This window comes from Apus apus, chromosome 4, assembly GCF_020740795.1.
Source record: "Apus apus isolate bApuApu2 chromosome 4, bApuApu2.pri.cur, whole genome shotgun sequence".
Taxonomy (NCBI): Eukaryota; Metazoa; Chordata; class Aves; order Apodiformes; family Apodidae; genus Apus; species Apus apus.
This window is the reverse complement of record NC_067285.1, coordinates 28,161,954-28,179,048: the sequence shown is the minus strand read 5'-3', so window position 1 is coordinate 28,179,048 and position 17,095 is coordinate 28,161,954. Positions and strand designations below refer to the sequence as shown.

The 17,095-nt window shown below is 37.7% G+C and overlaps 1 protein-coding gene across 1 annotated transcript in view; it reads right to left on the bottom strand.

The window, feature by feature from the left end:
• GLUD1 (glutamate dehydrogenase 1) overlaps positions 1-17,095 on the bottom strand; it is a 29,059-nt gene that overhangs the window by 10,440 nt on the left and 1,524 nt on the right. The window contains exons 2-5 of the mRNA XM_051617621.1: positions 6,717-6,797; positions 5,842-5,897; positions 4,919-4,982; positions 3,162-3,256 (exon numbers count right to left, since the gene is read on the bottom strand). Coding sequence (XP_051473581.1) covers positions 3,162-3,256; positions 4,919-4,982; positions 5,842-5,897; positions 6,717-6,797 — 296 coding nt within the window. The remainder of the gene's footprint in view (positions 1-3,161; positions 3,257-4,918; positions 4,983-5,841; positions 5,898-6,716; positions 6,798-17,095) is intronic.

Here is a 17,095-nt window from a genome sequence, read left to right as displayed (position 1 = left end):
TCTGGTGTTCTATTGCTAGGAAAAACTTGCTCTGGTGTTTTGATGTATTTTTAGGTTTTCATTCTGTTTCAGATTGAAATTAGATTTTAGCCTTCAGGCATTCACAAAGGAGGAAGTAAATTTTATAAATACTTGATGAAATACTGTATGCAGAATGTATTTATTGTAGTCCCTCCACATGGCCTAAAAGGCAGTTGGATGTGTCAGAAGTACAAAAGAGTAGAAAGGGTGAATTTAATAAAAAACTTCAGCCATATACAATTCCATGATCCAGCAACTTAAGATGGATTTTCTGGAACAGTTAACATGGCAGTTTAATAAAGACTTGCATGGTTTGGCAAGGAAACAGAGCATGAGGTGAGGGCAGGTCCAGGTCTTCTTGAAGTTACAAACACAAACCACAGTCCATGTCAAAGTCCTAAAAACTTTGGGTTTAAGTCAATCAAAAAACTTTTAACACATCCTGGGCCAAGAAGAAAGACCATGGCTTTTAATGAAAATCTTGTAAAATGGCTTATGACTAGCGCTAAAGACTTCCGTGTTAGTAAGAATAGTTTATATACTTAGCTGGCAAAGTTCAGACACTGAACTTTTGCTCATTTCTTAACCTCTTTCCACACTGTAACAATATTCTCCTTGTCTCTCCAGCTTCCTGGCTCTGAAGGTTAGGTTTTGAGCACACATCTATCTGTTCTTATCTGTTATTTGACTTCTCCTTTATGCTTCAAGCTCCCTGAACACATCTGTGTGCAACCACACTGACTCATCAGGTTTGCGGATCCCACCACTCTTGCCAGAGTTATCTTTCCACTCAATTGAATGTAGTCCCTTGCATAGCTTCCATCTGTTTTCTGAGTTATTGTTAGTTTCACTTTTGTGCAATGCTAATTTTCTGCTCTTAGTTCCCTTTCCTCCTCACTCCATGGTCACTTTTATATATTTGGTAGTTCCTTAACCACCTTTACTTTTGTTCTTGGTGTCCCAACCGGACAGCTACCTGACACATTTTCCTCTAAAAACTGGTTTTGATATTCAAATTTTTGCAGGCTTGTCAGAGTTCCTACCTTTCTTCTCTACACCTGGTCATTCTAGCCAATAACTCCTAAGTTCCACTATGGCTACCGTTCTCTCTTCCATGGACAAACAAGCAACCCAACAATATTAAATAAACAGATTTAATTTTTCTTATTTCAATTATTTAATTCACTTTTCAGAAATATCTATCTACATATCCTCTCAGTTGTTTTTATACTTTAGGAATAAGATAATGCCTGCAGAGCAAGCCTAGGAATAAAAGAAGCTACTGAAGCATAATTCAAATTGCATTTTTATCCTCAGTAGTTGTTGGTTTGTTTTCTTTTGTCACTGAAGTATGGGTATGTGTACAGCTACACAATGAGCTGAGATGGCAAAGTGGAAATTACAAATTCAGCCACCTGAAAATCTTGTCTTGCATCAAGGTTTAGTTTTCCACCTATTTAAAAACATGGAAGCTTCTGTATAAAACTGTATGCAAACAATTAACAAATACAGCAAATCTTAAAGCAGGTTGTGTGCTGTGAGCCTTCTGTGTCAGTCGTAACATAATATTCTTGGATCACAGGGAAATAATGCATTTTAGTGCAATGAGTCAAAATATTTAAATGCCTTGAGGTAGTAGTTTTCTTAAATACTGGAATTTTAAATTATGACTGGGGGAGCAAGTTGCTGCTCTGCATGTTGAAGTATTTTTAAAGTCACAATTTTGGCTTTTTATCAGGTTCAAAGTTTTAAATAAAATATTTACATTTACATATGTGAATAACAAAAAACAAGTAATGTTTTATACTGGTATCAGTATCTAACAGACTGCTCTGTGTAAAACTGATTTAACTCAACTGATCAGTATGCCACAGCCCATTTCTGAAGCATTCCTTTCCCTGCTCCCCCAATAAGACACCTTAAACTGTACTTCAGATTTAGAATAACCTGTGCCATCCCCTCCTCCTAGTGTTAAAGGCAGTGGACAGCACCAGACAAGGATTTTGCCAAGAGACTGCCTCAGGAAAGCCAGGTATGTCTTGAAAAGATACGCCAGAGAGAAATACGTGTTGGGTGGCTTTAATGCCTCATTACTGGGGGTGTACACCCTGCCCTATTTCTGAGGAGCTGTTGCAAGGGACAGCAGAAAGTGAAGAGTCTTTTCAATTCAAAAGGAACCGGGATAGGCAAACATGCACTAGCTTAGAATACCAACACACTAATATGAAGCTATGGCAAGACTCCTTAGGGAAGTGTAACCTGATGAGAGTAGCAGAAACAATGTCTGAAAGAGAGGCCAGAAATTTTTGGTACCATAGACACTAGAACCTTAAGAAATAAGTTGTCTGTAATACATTTTTCTTTAGTTCAACTGGTCAAAGTATACAAGAAAAGTATTTGGTCAACAGTCATGTTTTTGGTACAGTCAAAACAGGTACAAATAACCCAGTAAGCTACTGAACAACAAAGGCCAAATTAAGGGCTATAATTAAGAACTAAGTTTTTAAAACCTAAACTTAATTCTTTTATTACCTCCTGGGCAATAAATTCTATCATTGTCCTTTTGGTTTACATCTTGGAGAATTTGCTGAAGTCTGCACTGATTACTTGTTACTTTCAGGGTACCACAGACAACTTTAATACTTTTACAGGTAGTACCTATAGCATGAAAATAATTTATATTGTCTCTCGAGGGCACAAAACCAGAGCATTTATTTAATAACACTTGTGAATTCGGTAACCTGAAGTAGAAAGATTTCAGTACTTTGACTACACCAGCTATTATGAACTAATTGTTTAACAACTTGAAATTAGTAATTATAATACTAATGAACAACAGAGGGGAATGGTAGAAATAGAAATTAATTTTTTATTTTTGCTGAACAATTGCAATCATTATTGTATCCGACAAACTTAATTTAAACCTAGTATATAAATATTAACCTTAAAACTATTTTTCCTTAATTTTACCCTAAAAACCTCACACCAGTTAAGTTGTTACAGTTTGCAAGATATATTTAGATCCATGTAATTAAATAAAATTTTATTATTAAGCAGCATGGTAATAAATGTCTAGATAAAAGGCTATCTACAAAGGCCAAGAAAGCTTTTCTACTGCAAAGCCTCTGCTCAAAACTTACATAGTGTCCTATGGTACTGGCATAGGTGTCAGCAATCCAGGACATCTCCCTCTCCCCTGTGCTCATATCAGGAGCAGGCACATCAACACCAGGTCCTGTTGGCAACAGTGAAAGCAGCTTTTAAAGATCATGAATAGTTATCTTCAACCATTATTCCCCTGGGAACTGTGCAGGGCTTGGCAGAGAAGAACTGTTTTCCTGTTTAATCCTCAGTTTATTATGCAAGCAAGAGATTCTTGTGAATTCAATTCAATTTTAGATGCCGTATCACACATTTGTACAGTATTGTCAAAACCACCAACCCTTCACATGAGCATTCAGTAAAATGAAGGTCAGTTTGTCAATAAAAAGTCAGGGTAAGATAATGCATCAGGAGCATATGTATGGTTTTTTTGTGGGGTTTTTTTGGCAATCATGCTGTAACAGGAAGGGTGCCATCTAGGTATGATTTCTATATACTGTGATGTTAAATGGTTTGGGTTTTTTTGCATTAGAATTTCCTTTTTGTTCCTGGGTGAGTTAAAAAATTGAAGATAGGCTGGTCCTAGTTATTGCACTGTAGCACATGCATTTGATTTTACCCCTCACTTCAAGAAAGAGACATGACATCTTCCTTGATGAAACAAACCTTTGAAAGAACTTTCACACATCTGTTGCAAGAAAAGCAAATTCCGTCTGTTTTTTCTATTTAACTAAAAATAGCATTTGCCCAACCTATTTAAGATCAGAGGGACTTGCTCAGCAAGATTTTAAATGTAACTCTGCTTCTACTACTTTTTTCTAAGTATTTTTAAAAGATTTGTGAAAGCTGCGTAGCCCCAACCATAGAGCCAAACAGGAAGTCAAATTTAATCAACCATTTAGTTGTCACTGAACAAATAATCACTACAGCTGGCATTGTGTATAGTATTCACCTAGGCACATGTAACATCAGGTTTGTTTATACAGACACTTAATTTAGATGAGAAACACTCTGGCTGAAAGAGCAAGAAACTGCAGATAAATGGATATACATTCCCGTGGGGAGTTAGGTGTCAGGTATATGTAACAGACCTTTAGTTACAGGCCTAATTATGCAGTTGAGTAAGAACCTCCTTCAGGTAAAGATCCTCCATTTAATTACAAGTGGAGCTAGTAACATTCAGCTTTCTCCAGAGGAGACTTCCATATAGCAACTCCAGACAGCAAGCTATCAGAACAACTCAGGGTTGAGAACCTGAATGAAACAACTACTAACATTACAGAAGCTGAGGTTCTGTTACAACAGGCACCTATGCTTCTTGCCTAGGCTTCTCTTGCAGCCTTTGGTTGCCATGGGTGAAGCCATCAACTTTCTCTGGGGTGGATCTTCTATTTCCTTCCTCTGTTTCCTCAGATATCTGCCAAAAGCCTCAACTGAGACTACAGGAAACAGCAACAGTGAAGAGCTCAATATTAGAGGTTAAAAATTGCAAAAAACTTGGTCACAACTTTAAAATCTACCTCTGTGAGAAATGTGATTCATTTTGGATCCTGTGAGCTCAGCTTTTGTGGCTTTTCAGAGCAGAACAGCCACCAGAAAAAACTTGAGACAGTTCCCTTTAAAATGCACTAAGATGCAATGACTTAATTCTTTGTGGCTCTTTGCTGAAAGTTTCTATACCTAAATTATTTACAGCTTTCAAAAATGCAGTTATTTAAGGATACTATCTAGTGGACACCGCCCATGCCAAATAAATCAGATTCCTAAATTTTAACAGTAAAATTGCACAACATACCAATAAAGCCCTTTTTTGCCAGCTCCATGGTAAACCGTCTTGTTATCTTCTCCAATTCATTGTCCTATAAAGAAAATCCAATAAATATCACAAGAAATCATTAGTGTTTCTGAATGTTTGCTATAATGTATGCCCAGTTGTGCACAGATGCCCTTTTCTCTTAGAAGAAAGGATGATTCATACATTTATATAATTTATATGCCACTCCTTAACAGACCCTTGGTACTCAGGCAGCACAAGGAAACATTCAGCTTTCTTTCTGTACATTCTGATCCATGACAAGTTGGGAGTGCTCTGTGCTTGTAGCAGAGATTTCCAGCAAAGAAATCTGATATCCTGTGTGAGGGATTTATAACCAGCAATAGCCAGCCTGCTGGTTGTGTAATCAACACGGTACAACAACTTCATACAAATCCTTACAGAAGTTTTGAGCTTAGAGTATCTGTTACATATTCTAGTATTCCTATCTGTAAAAGTTATTTTAATTAGGCCAAGAAGGAAAGTCTACACTAAACTTTTTATAAGTCAAGTTAGTTATTATTCACACTGGAACACTGCATAGAAAGGTTTAATGGAGCATAAAACTATTTGTCAAAATAAACAAAACCATTAACTTTTTTTCTAAGAGTAATGTAAGTGTTTATTAACAGTATCAACTTAAAGAAATCGGGTTCCAAATTATTTATACTCTTCTGACTTTAAGAAAAGAAATAAATTAAATAATTTAAGTATTCCACCTCTGAAATGCACACCTTTTTAAAATACTTTTCCTACCTATAGCATGCACAAACTAAGTTCAGCCTCTACAGAGGCAGAAGTGGCAGAAAGTTTTAAGTGATCAATAACACCCTTATAAGAGTTTTTTTTAACTGGCTGGCTTCAGTACTGCAGGTAAGCAAATTTTTATCTATGATTAAGCTTACTGTGTAGTTCTTGGGATTGATCTTGACACCAGCCTTTGCCCCACCAAATGGCACATCTACAAAAATGCAAAGGAAAATAATTTTACTTTTTCAATAATAAAGGCAGAATGCATCAGTAATATGTGTGAGGAATTATATCTTTGATTTTAACAAATGTGGTTTTGCCACATAAGCTGTAATCTCATCTAGGTACTCCTATAAAACCAGGAAATCTTTCAAGGGCAGCTTGAAAAAAGTCTTTGAAACTCAGGAGGAGATTGTGATTTAAATTTTCTATGCATGAAGATCTTGTACTTGGCCCTTATAGAAACAGTAAGCTTTACAGTTTATATTTTACTAGTTTAGCTCAAAACTTTTACTTTGGAAATCCTAAGTGAAGTGTGTCTGTATACTTTAAGAAGTATTTTGTTTTATTTTACATAATGTGCAGATTTTCTCCAAACTCCCCTATGATTTAGCAGCCGTGTATGAATTATACTTCTTTATGACCCATAAAAGAATTTTATCCTTCTCTCTACACAGCTCCCCTGCCTGAATCCTTTACAGCCTCCATCTGTACCCCGTAAAATTAGCCCCCTCCTAATCCAAGTTTGTCATACATTGATTTGAGTTCAAGAGTGGTACTCTTACAGGAGGGGATAACTAGCAGAATTTGGACTTTTCAAGTGACAATGTAGTTTTATTCAACTATGTACAGTAATAGCAGAGGGAATATGGATTATTGGTCACTATACATTTTTTCTCATCTTGTTACAGATTTTAATCAAGAGATTAGTGTCTAAAACTTAATTTAATTCTTTAGATGATTTTCTATAAATTACATCATTACTGATTGAAATTAAAGATTGTGTCCTTGCACAAAAATTATCACTTACCAACCACAGCACATTTGTATGTCATTAGAGATGCTAAGGCTTTCACTTCATCCACACTAACATCCAAACTATAACGAATACCTGCAAAAGACATATGAGGGAAAAAATGAATTAATAACTTCATGGGTATTTATAAATTGGGAAAGTTAACTCTAGACCAGACATCTATAATGTGCAAGTATGTAATTTATCAGCTTCTTTGCTTTAAGACTTAAAGAACAATCCCCCATTCTTCTACGTAAGTATCTGTCTTTTACTGAGCCGAAATTCAAGACTTCAGTCATTCTCTGTAACATAGTTTAACACCAGCACTCAGCCTTGGAACAAAAGTGCATACTCCTTGGGAGGAAGCTGAGCCAAGCTGATAAGTAACCCAGAGTAGAGTTTTCAAGAGGCTGATACAGCTTATCAGCATCCCATAAGATCTTTAGCTGTGGACTTCATTCATTGTAAATACAAAATTGATTTGATTACTGAGCATAACTTATCAGTACAGGTTATAATCAAGATCTCTTTGCTAGAGTAATGCAAGCTGCTGTTACGAGCCTTGCAATACATTGGCTACAGTCCAACAAAACCATACCTAGTTTCAGGGCTCTGGCTGCTAGGCACAGCCACCTAACAGGGAGCAGCAGGCCACTCCGCTTCTTTAGATTTGTTCAAAACATTTTGATGGAGTAGCTCTATCCCAGCAAACTTGCGTGAGACCAGGCCACCCATCCTGTACCCCCATGGAAACCAGCCCACACCTGCATTCCCTGCTGTGTCACTCAGCAGAACTGCAAGAGTGAGCTGACATGTGGTCCAGATGTAAATTCAAATTGGTGTGGTCTGATCACAGCTCAGATGCAAAAGGGATGATCCCTGTCTTCAAAGCAGTTCAAAACTGAGTGGAAAATTATTACATAGAAGTAGGGAGAGCTGTCACCTGCCTCACTCTTACTGGTCTTCTAAAACTGGGTTGCAGTGGTCCAATAAATTGATTGAAATGAAAGTTAATATTTATGTATTCTGGAGGTAGTTGCAGAGTAGAATTTTTTTTTTAACGAAACTGACAGGGCACATATACAGAATTAATTACAGAACCCTAAACCTGATGTTAAGATCAACACAGTAGCCAAAGTCATGGGGCCACAAAAAAAAAACAACCCTACAACTATACGTTAGGTTCTATCCAAGTTTTTTGTACATCACTAAGCATATAACAGAGCCATGAAAAATTTATAATCCCCACCTGTACTCCCCAAATCCTTGGCGGTAGGTTGTGCCAAGCTGCATGTTGGTTTTTAGCAGGCACAGAGTGTCCTTTAGATGCTAGGACAAGGCACCACAAATTTCCTATTATGTAAAGAGAAGACCATATTCAGGTCCTCAGGAGTGAAAAAAGACCAGCATACATTATCCAAACTAAAGCACTGTGCTGCTATGAAAGACATTCCAGACTGCTCTGGAAACAATCCCAGTTTCAAAGGAACTGAGTGCTGCTCAAATAAAGCTGAGGGCCAAGTGCTGCTTTCTTTTGCAAGTCAGTAAAAGAAAGTACCATGCCTCTGCAGAAAAGAATTAAAATTTAGCATGTATATGGGGGAAGGATGGTTTCCAAAAGCAAACTAGTTTCTGACTCAGGTAGCTGTAAGATACTAAGTCTGGGCTTTCAAGAACCTTTTTGCAGGAAGCAGTATTTGCAATTTAAGTGCCATCTATCAGAGCCCAACAGACCAGTTAAAGTCACAATGTACATGTTTTTTAACACTCCTTACTTTGATACTTTAGAGGAGCGGTTACATTTCTGTCAAGCCCTGAGCAAGAGCAAACACCAGCTACAGCACTGACTGTCCTGCCTGGGGACACTGTTCCCTCTTGGTTGAGCAGGTACTCTGCTGGCAGGTCTCATTGGAGCACTGCTCAGGACAGACAAGTCTGAAGCCCCAGTCTATGCTGGGCAGAAATGAACTCTGCCCCTCCACCCCCACATGAACTAGGTCACTGGGTATTTATTCAACCCATATATTTATTCAAACTTCAAGTTGTATACACAAAACAGTTTTACCATGACTATATTGAAGCAGCTACACAAAATGTTGCTTATAGACATATGGAAAGCAGCAGGGGGGCTAAATAGTTAGGGGTAGTTATTTTGCACAGTTTTAAAAAGGAAGCAAAATACAAAAGGAGAGCAGCCTCTTCTCCAAATCATACGGAAGATGGGATCTGAAAAGGTGAACAAGCAGCAATTTACCTATAAGAATCAAACACATGGCACAACAGTTACATCTCCAGTTGCCTTATATTACAGTCAAGGGTTACTATAAACCTTACTGTATTAAATTTCCAGACCAAGGAAGCTAGGGAAAAAACGCCCCAAGACTAAAAAAGTCTGAGCTTTCAGCTCAGATGCCTAGTTGTCACCAGTGCACATTTACCAGAATAGGGAAATCTTTTAGACTAGAGGCTGAAACTGTTCTTTTCTGGACAACATCGTATTTTTGAGAAAGATTTAGCTTTTTTTCTAGCCTTTTAAATACTTTTAGTTGGAAGTATTTAAATTGAAAGTAATTGAAAGCTTGGCTGCTGTCTTTATCTCCATAAGTGGGAGACTAGTCAGTCCTGAGAGTTTTGTTAACTTCACTAGCCACTTAGCTCTGGTTTATCTGCTAGAAATTCTCATCAGTGTCGGGCATAAATCAGGGTGTGGATTCCAGGTTCCCTGACAGGCATGAAGATATTTCCCTTCTGTGAAACTAGTGTATAACATTTAAGATGCGCTAAGATTTCAATCTGTTTCACAATTTGGCCAGTTACTGTTTTCCAGGAACTGTAATTACTGTACAGGAGGCCCACCTCCTCTTGACAGGGAAGTCATTAGTGCTAAGCTGTTAAAACTGATGAGAAGCAGGCATCTAAGAATGCTGTACATTCCATCTGCAAGGGGATACACAAAGATAAAAGACTTAATTTGTATTCTATTTGAACATCAGAGAAATTCAGTTTGACAGCTTCCTATTTTGGCAGGAGGGGAGTATTGCCAGGCATTTGTATGGCTCTTTTGGCAGTGTGTTACTATGCATTCAATAGCCTGAGTCTAAAAATGGACTGTATACACAGATAAAATACTGTGGGGTTTTTAAAGATTCTTAATACATAAACAAATTGAAGTCACTGCTAGACAACAAGATTATAATTTTTTTAAACCCCAGCAAGTACCACGCAGTAGATCTTTGGAAATTTGTGACTTTTACAGCTAACTAGCTAAAGAAAAAAAATAGCTGAAGAAAGCCTCAAGTCACAGTATGACTCATTGCCATGGAAAATACTTTTCATTGGAAAACATACATTCTTGTTCTAGCTGAGAATTCTTTTTCCTTGCCACACCCCAAGAAGTTAAATAGTACGCCGAGACAGACTTTGTTTTTCTACGTACACGACCTTCTAGATGAGGAAATGTTTTCCTTCAAATTTTGTTTCATTATTGGGCACTATAAGGAGAAGGCTTTCTCATCACATTGCAGTGTCTTTGTTTTTGAAAATTTTTTATTATGTATTTTGGAGATACTGTACTTCGTGCAGTTACCTCTTGTACTGAGCCCAGTAATTGTTTTGGCTAAAGTAAAATTTGCTCATGATTTAAGCTTAGCTTCTTAAACAGATGAAACATTAATTTTCACTTTTCCAAATGGTGTTAGCAAAGCACTTGAAACACTATTTTTAAAATAAATGTCAAAGTAGTAATTATCAGAAGCCTGTATATTGGATTCTGTAATAACAGCAGTCAGTTACCACTTTAATCAGCAGCTTTGTACTAAAGACTGTACTAACAGGCATGTAACAAAGATCTTTGTTTCAAAGAAAACTGGCTATACATCCTACTAGATTTTATGTAGTATGGATTTCAGTATCTTCCGTGACATTCAGTGTTTTTATTATGTTTCCTCAGAAAACATGGTGTACAGAACCATGAACTTTTCAAGGTTGATTACTGCCTTTCTAGTATGCCTAAAAATCTACATTTAGAAAAGGTAGCATAATTATTTCCTGATATTCTAGTGGAGTGATCTTAAATGGTAGTATCTACATATGCCCTCACCACTAAGGAGCATCAAGTATTCAGAGACAAGTCCCAAAAACTAAACAGTTGTCTTAGCAGCAGTTCAAAACAAAACACTTAGTAAACTTCTTTTCCACTAAGTATCTTGCAAGTCTTAGCCAGTCTCTCAAGTTCCCCAGACCTGGAACAGACTTGCATTTCAGCCTGAATTACTAAAATGTAACCAAGGCTTTTGTCCTGCTTTGACTTTGGTGTTTTCTTCTAGCTGTGCTCATCTTTTAAACTATGAAACTCATTTGGGTCTTTTACAGATGACAGTTCTTGTGAAGACAGTGCATTTGTTCTGCTCAACTCTATTTGCACACTGCTTGCTCATCAGAACAAGTGTTTCAGGGCAGCAGCTATCCTACACTATCCACGAAGCACTTAGCAAAACAGATTTAGTTATTGCATTTTAAACTTTTGAGGGCTGACCACAGCCATATTATTGCAGTGCCTTATTTCCTTTATGTTTTGACTCTGGATTATGTATAATATCTTTGTTGGGATTAAGTTTGGGAAGTAAGCGAGCAAGATTACACATTATGCCACTATCAAACTCTGTGTAATCACTGACACGTAACACAGTCGGAATCAATGTTCCAAATAATCCTTAGGCTCCTTCAGAACAAGTACATTTTTCTAAATCCAGAAAAACAATCCACCCTTCCCTAATAAGGAAACTGTTTAGCCTTATTTAACCATTTGGAAAGTGTGGTAAACAGCACAATGACAAATTTTTAATTATTGAAGAGGAAGAAATTAGAGAAAAACCTAGCACAGCAAGGTGAGTAATTCAGTGCTGGAAAAAAAGAACATTCCTAAATTCAATTCACTAATTGCCAAGAGAGGAGATAAAAATATTTCTCTCTTCCCACACAGCATTACCCAGCTATAGCCTGGGGCAGGAAAGAGAATCCCCTACAGACACATCCCACCATTCTGATTTAACCAGAAGTATCTATTCAGTGACCATTAAGGTACTAAACCAGACATAGCATACCACTTTTTGTATACTTGTAATAAGCTGTACTTGAAATATACTTAAACATATACACATATATTTAATTCTAAGCAGAGAATGCTTTGGGGTTTTCTTTTTAAAGTATGCTGCATTATTCAGATCTTGTGTTTCAAATGCAAATACGGCAAATTTAGTACACCTCCAGCAAAGCACCTATTACCTGAATGTATTCACTTAGAATATAATTATGAAGTAGTCTTATCTATTGAAGGACCTGAACCCTACCTAAAGTATTTGGTTGGTCATTAGGCTACACTCAACACTGCAGTAACAAGGACTGATACAACGGGACGCAGTAGCACTGCTTCCGTGCAGACCTTAACACCACGTGCACGGGTGTGTGCAGAGGCGGAAATAACACGTACGTTGGCCTTGGCTAATCCAAATACCGTAGGAGCCACAAAGGTATTCGCCACCATAGTGCTGACATGAAGTGGGCAAATTCCATACTCTGCACATGATGGAGATGTTGTAAATCATGCAACAAAGAATACCTGCTAGGAAGACCCTGAGAACCAGAGGGAGACCGTCATGCAAGAGAATCCCCTTCTCACCCCCTCCAACATGTGTTTATCCAGAAAGCCCAATGCTGAGGGAGGTATGATCACTCTATAAATAGACAAGGAGCCAACAGCAGCAAGGGAAAACAACTGTTTAAGATCAAGGACAAAGCTGGCTACTGCACAAATGGTATGAGCTGATTATGTGAAAAAAGTTGAGTCTGAAAAAATTCATAGTCAGAAGAGCATAGCACAGCCTCCTGCAAGAATATCAGAGGTAAAACCACAAAACTGACACAGGTTCACTAAGAATTGCAGCTAGGTTATTAAAAGACATCAAAAACATAGGACACCCATTCCTTGTCCTGTTTTTTCAAGTTGTGATTTAAATATATATTCATGTTGTACTAATTGTAAAGTTAGGTACTGTACAGTAGGAAAACAGAAACCTATGAAAATAAGGCACTCATAAAACCTTTAGCTATAACAGTGCAAGTGTTGGTATCCCAGTGAGATGAATAATCTTTTTTTTCTGTTAAACACTCATATTCCTTTGAACTTAGATCAGTTTTCATCTTTTATTTCACCTCACAGGAGGTCTATGCTACAGTTCCATCTATTGCATTGTCCCTATGGTAAGCTTCCCTGTCTTACCCTCTAAGACCCCTGGGCCAAAGACAAAAACCTTAGAACTTTAATCCATGTATGCCTTAAAAAAGCAAAGCCACCAATATGACCCCAGGATAAAAAGAGCTCTGCTAAAATGATGACACCGTTTAGCACTACTTCTTACTTCCCCCACTTACAAGAGCCAAGACAGAACATGGGGTTGTACTGGTCCAACTCTTGCAAATAAAGCTTTTTCTTTTGGCAAGTAAGGTTACCATCATGATGTATGTATACTGTTTTAGACAAGATAATGTATACAGCTGAAGCTATGTAGTGACTGGGCACCGAGATTAGCATCAGCCTCAGACCTCTGCAATGGGAAAACTGTGGCAAAGATAGCATGAGTACGTGTCACCTTAGGCAGTAAGAAACTCGTTAACATGAACTCGTAAGTGAAAAGGATAAATCCTGATAGGCAGAAGGCAGCCAGAAACAGAAGACAGGAGAGTTTGTAATGCAGAATAGCTCCTTCCACTAACCAGCCAAAGCAGCAGCACACAGGAAATCAGATTCATTCACCTCTAAGTCAAATGAGCAAAAAAGTAAGAATCATCTGTCTTTATATATAGATAACGAACTTTGAAATAATGTATGACAAAGTTTTTCAAAATTCCTACCTAAGTGACAGTTGGACTAAATCCAGTCTGGAACTAAAGATAGTTTTAAGAGTCTTTCTGAACTGACAAAGCACCTGAGACTTCATTAAGGCAATGTGTGAGCATGAACAAAAGGCTAGGCTGTTTCCCAGCATCGATTAATTTTGTTTCATTGATAACAGACCTGTTGGACAGTTGGATAGTATGAAAAGGCTTCAGAAAGTTTTAACACCACTTAATAGCTTTATCCTCGCAATAAATGCTGCCCAACAAACATGGAATCATTTCCATACTACTAAGCAGGTAGGAACTCAGCAAGCTTATTCATATTTGCACACTGGTTGTTTTCACTGGTCTGTTACGTGAAACTGACCTATTAATGAAAACCGCTGTCAGCAAACACATGGAAACGCAGCTTAACCAGTTTTTATACCTTTCATATAACCTGTTAAAATTATTTACAAAGATTCGTTATTTTAGGTAGGAATGGCCAGAGCACATTTCAGCAGCGATCTGTACTCAGCCATCTCATTTCCTGTACCCTGTTTGGTTTGGTTCTTTAGGCAGCTGTCAGTGCAGTGAACAAGAGCAGCTGTGGTTTCCTGTTAGTGCTGGCCACTAGCACGCAAGTTACCACATAAGCAAGAGAAAGAGGAATCTGACCAACTGCAGTACTTCAGCTCCCACGCAGCATCAGTCCAGTCATACAAATACTAAGTTTGAATCATAAGTAACTTCAGTTCCAACACACAAGAAAAGGGCTATCTCCATGTTCTCAAAGGCACGAGGAGACATCTAACTGTATTTTCCTTTCCAGCACACAGCTACACTGTAGAAAACAGTCTTTAAAAACTGGACTTGCACACTGGAGATACTGCAAGGCCTACCACTTAGGTATATTGACTGTTTCGTAAAGATTCCTGAAGCACAGAAAAGAAGCACATCAAAAGAAAAAGAATCACCACCTTCTTGAGCTGAAAGGTTTGCAACCCCCAAAATAGAAGTAAGGACTCATTTCTACAACAATTAAATAGATAAGCACCCCAGGATGCAACAATTTTGTGGGTTCTCTCAGCGAGGTGGAAAAAATGCACAAGTTACAATCTGAAAAGAAAGCATGTCTCAGTATGTAGTGCGTGTTTTCCTAAGCAGTTCTTCTCTTAACCCAATGAAGAATCATGGGCACTACCATGTAGTGACAACAGTCTGACACAATCCAGTTGACTTGTGGTGCTACACATATTCTGGGGGGAGAGAGAAGAGTAGGATAAGCCATTAAATAACTTCCTATTTTTATTAACTATCCTTTAGACTGTTAAAACTAGGGTATTAAGAGGACTGTACTTCTTGAATAGAAATATAACACTAAAGTTTCCCACCAAGATGTAGAAGCTTGCCTCTGCAGAAAATGTAAGACTGATCTTGAATTTGCCCCCATCCAATGCATGCAGTCTGCTAGTCCATTTCTGTATCAAGCCATCCAGTCAAGAGACTTATTTTCAAAGCAGGCCTCTTCTGTCATTTACTCTGCTGTGCTACTTCTACTTGCGGCCACAGAGAAAACAGCAGAGAAGGAGGCACAGAAGGACTAGTCCTTAAGGAACTGCAGCATTTCTACTGACAGGTATCATGCAGGTAACATGAGTTTTAAACTTGCTTCATAAGGATGAACCTCGCATTAAGATGTTTGGCACTTTTCAGATTTGGGCTAGACTACTATGCAGGGGTTGAGGTTTCACCCTAGAAGCGAAGGAGGCGGCAAAGAAATTAAAAGATGACATCTGTGACAGAAGGAATATAACATGACTGCTATAACCATTAGCCAAAAATGTTTAGTAAAAACAACAGGTACTGCTGAAGTGTAGATGACGCTAATGTTTATTTACTCTCAGTTTCCTAAAGTAATTGAGCTGTCTCCAGGTTTAGATTACTTAAATCAAGATTTTAAAACTTTTATTTACAGTATAAATTCTTAATTAGTCCATGGTAAAAACTGTAAATGATCTTATAAACAGTATACAGAAGTTACATAATAATTAATTAAGCATTTTGGTATGGGTGTATAAAAAGAAATGAGGAACAAAATTAAAGGAAGACAGCCTTTATTCTATTGAACTTTACTTACAAAGTTCAAAATTCTGCATCTGAAAGGATCTAGGAAGATGTGTTCCTCCTACTGCTCTGCAAGCCTTCCAGATGCCAATTCAACCCTTTTAAAAGGTGACTTATGTCCCTTGCTGTTGTGAACTACTTGCATCAGACTCTTCACTCCACAAGTGTGTGAGACATTCACTGCAAAAAGTTTTGCCGTATCATACTATTTTGGAGTTTGAGTTGTATTTCACTGGGCTTTGTGTTTGTGTGGAATATACTGGGATTTTACTTTAAAAATCATTCTTAGACAAAAGCGCAAGTTGTTGGTGTGTCTCCAGTGGATCAAACGTATGGTAAAGCAGACATATCTTCACCACCCCTTTTCTTTGCAGTTTAAGCACACATTCTACTTCCCCCCCCCCCCTTTTTTTTTTACATCTTTTTTCATAGCAGGTTTCAAGCAGTCAATCTACACTTACTACACATCCCATTTAAATTTACTACAAAACCAGATCTGCCATCTGATAGTGAGCAAATGCCTAGAGAGCACTAGAAGGTGAAATCCATTTATGATCACCAAGCTAAAAAGACAGGAAAGCAATTATCATTTGCAATTCCTTCCTTCAACCTATGGAGGGTGGTGAGTGGCACAGGAAGAAAAGGACAAACTGCTAAGGCTTAATATTTTCTTAAGCTGTCACTTCTAACTGACTTGGAAATTTACAGTTGTAACTTTCCCTAAATGCTCCAGTTTTTGCTCAACTGCCAGTGCAAACAAGTGTAAGAAATGCTACTGAAAATAAAGAAATTCTATTGAGGATTTAGAAATGTATGGATCAAAACAGAAATCACCCAATTGGTGTTTTTTGTTCATGCAGAGTGTTTTATAGTTCTTTATTGTGAAAACATGCTTTCAGTTTTGAAAAGCACTAGTGTGAAATATTACAAGTTATCATATGCTAAACACTATCTGGTCACTTCGTTTGCCACTCAACTGTATTTTGTTATGGAAGTAGGGACTATTTTATAAACAGCTGTAAAAAGTAACTTAACCAAAGCACAGACTAAACAGTTGTGTAATAACCTTTACTGTTTTAAAAGAAATTACAGCAATGGCAGAGAAACAGTAGCTCCAGGCTAAGTAAGCTTCAGCCATACCCAACTTCAGCTACAGCTAAGTCTGATGCCCCTAACTCTTGTTCCAAGTAATCACCAGAAGTTGAGCTAGCTTCTTTTGTGTAAGACTTAAGCATGTCACAGGATGCTCACTGCATATATGATTTTGGGAAGTTAGGAACCACATTAACAGGGTAACTTATTTGTGCTGTGAAAAATTCCCATGACATCAATACACACCAGCTGAACTGCTTATCAGGAACATATTTACCTAAGAACAACCCTCCTCCTCTGGA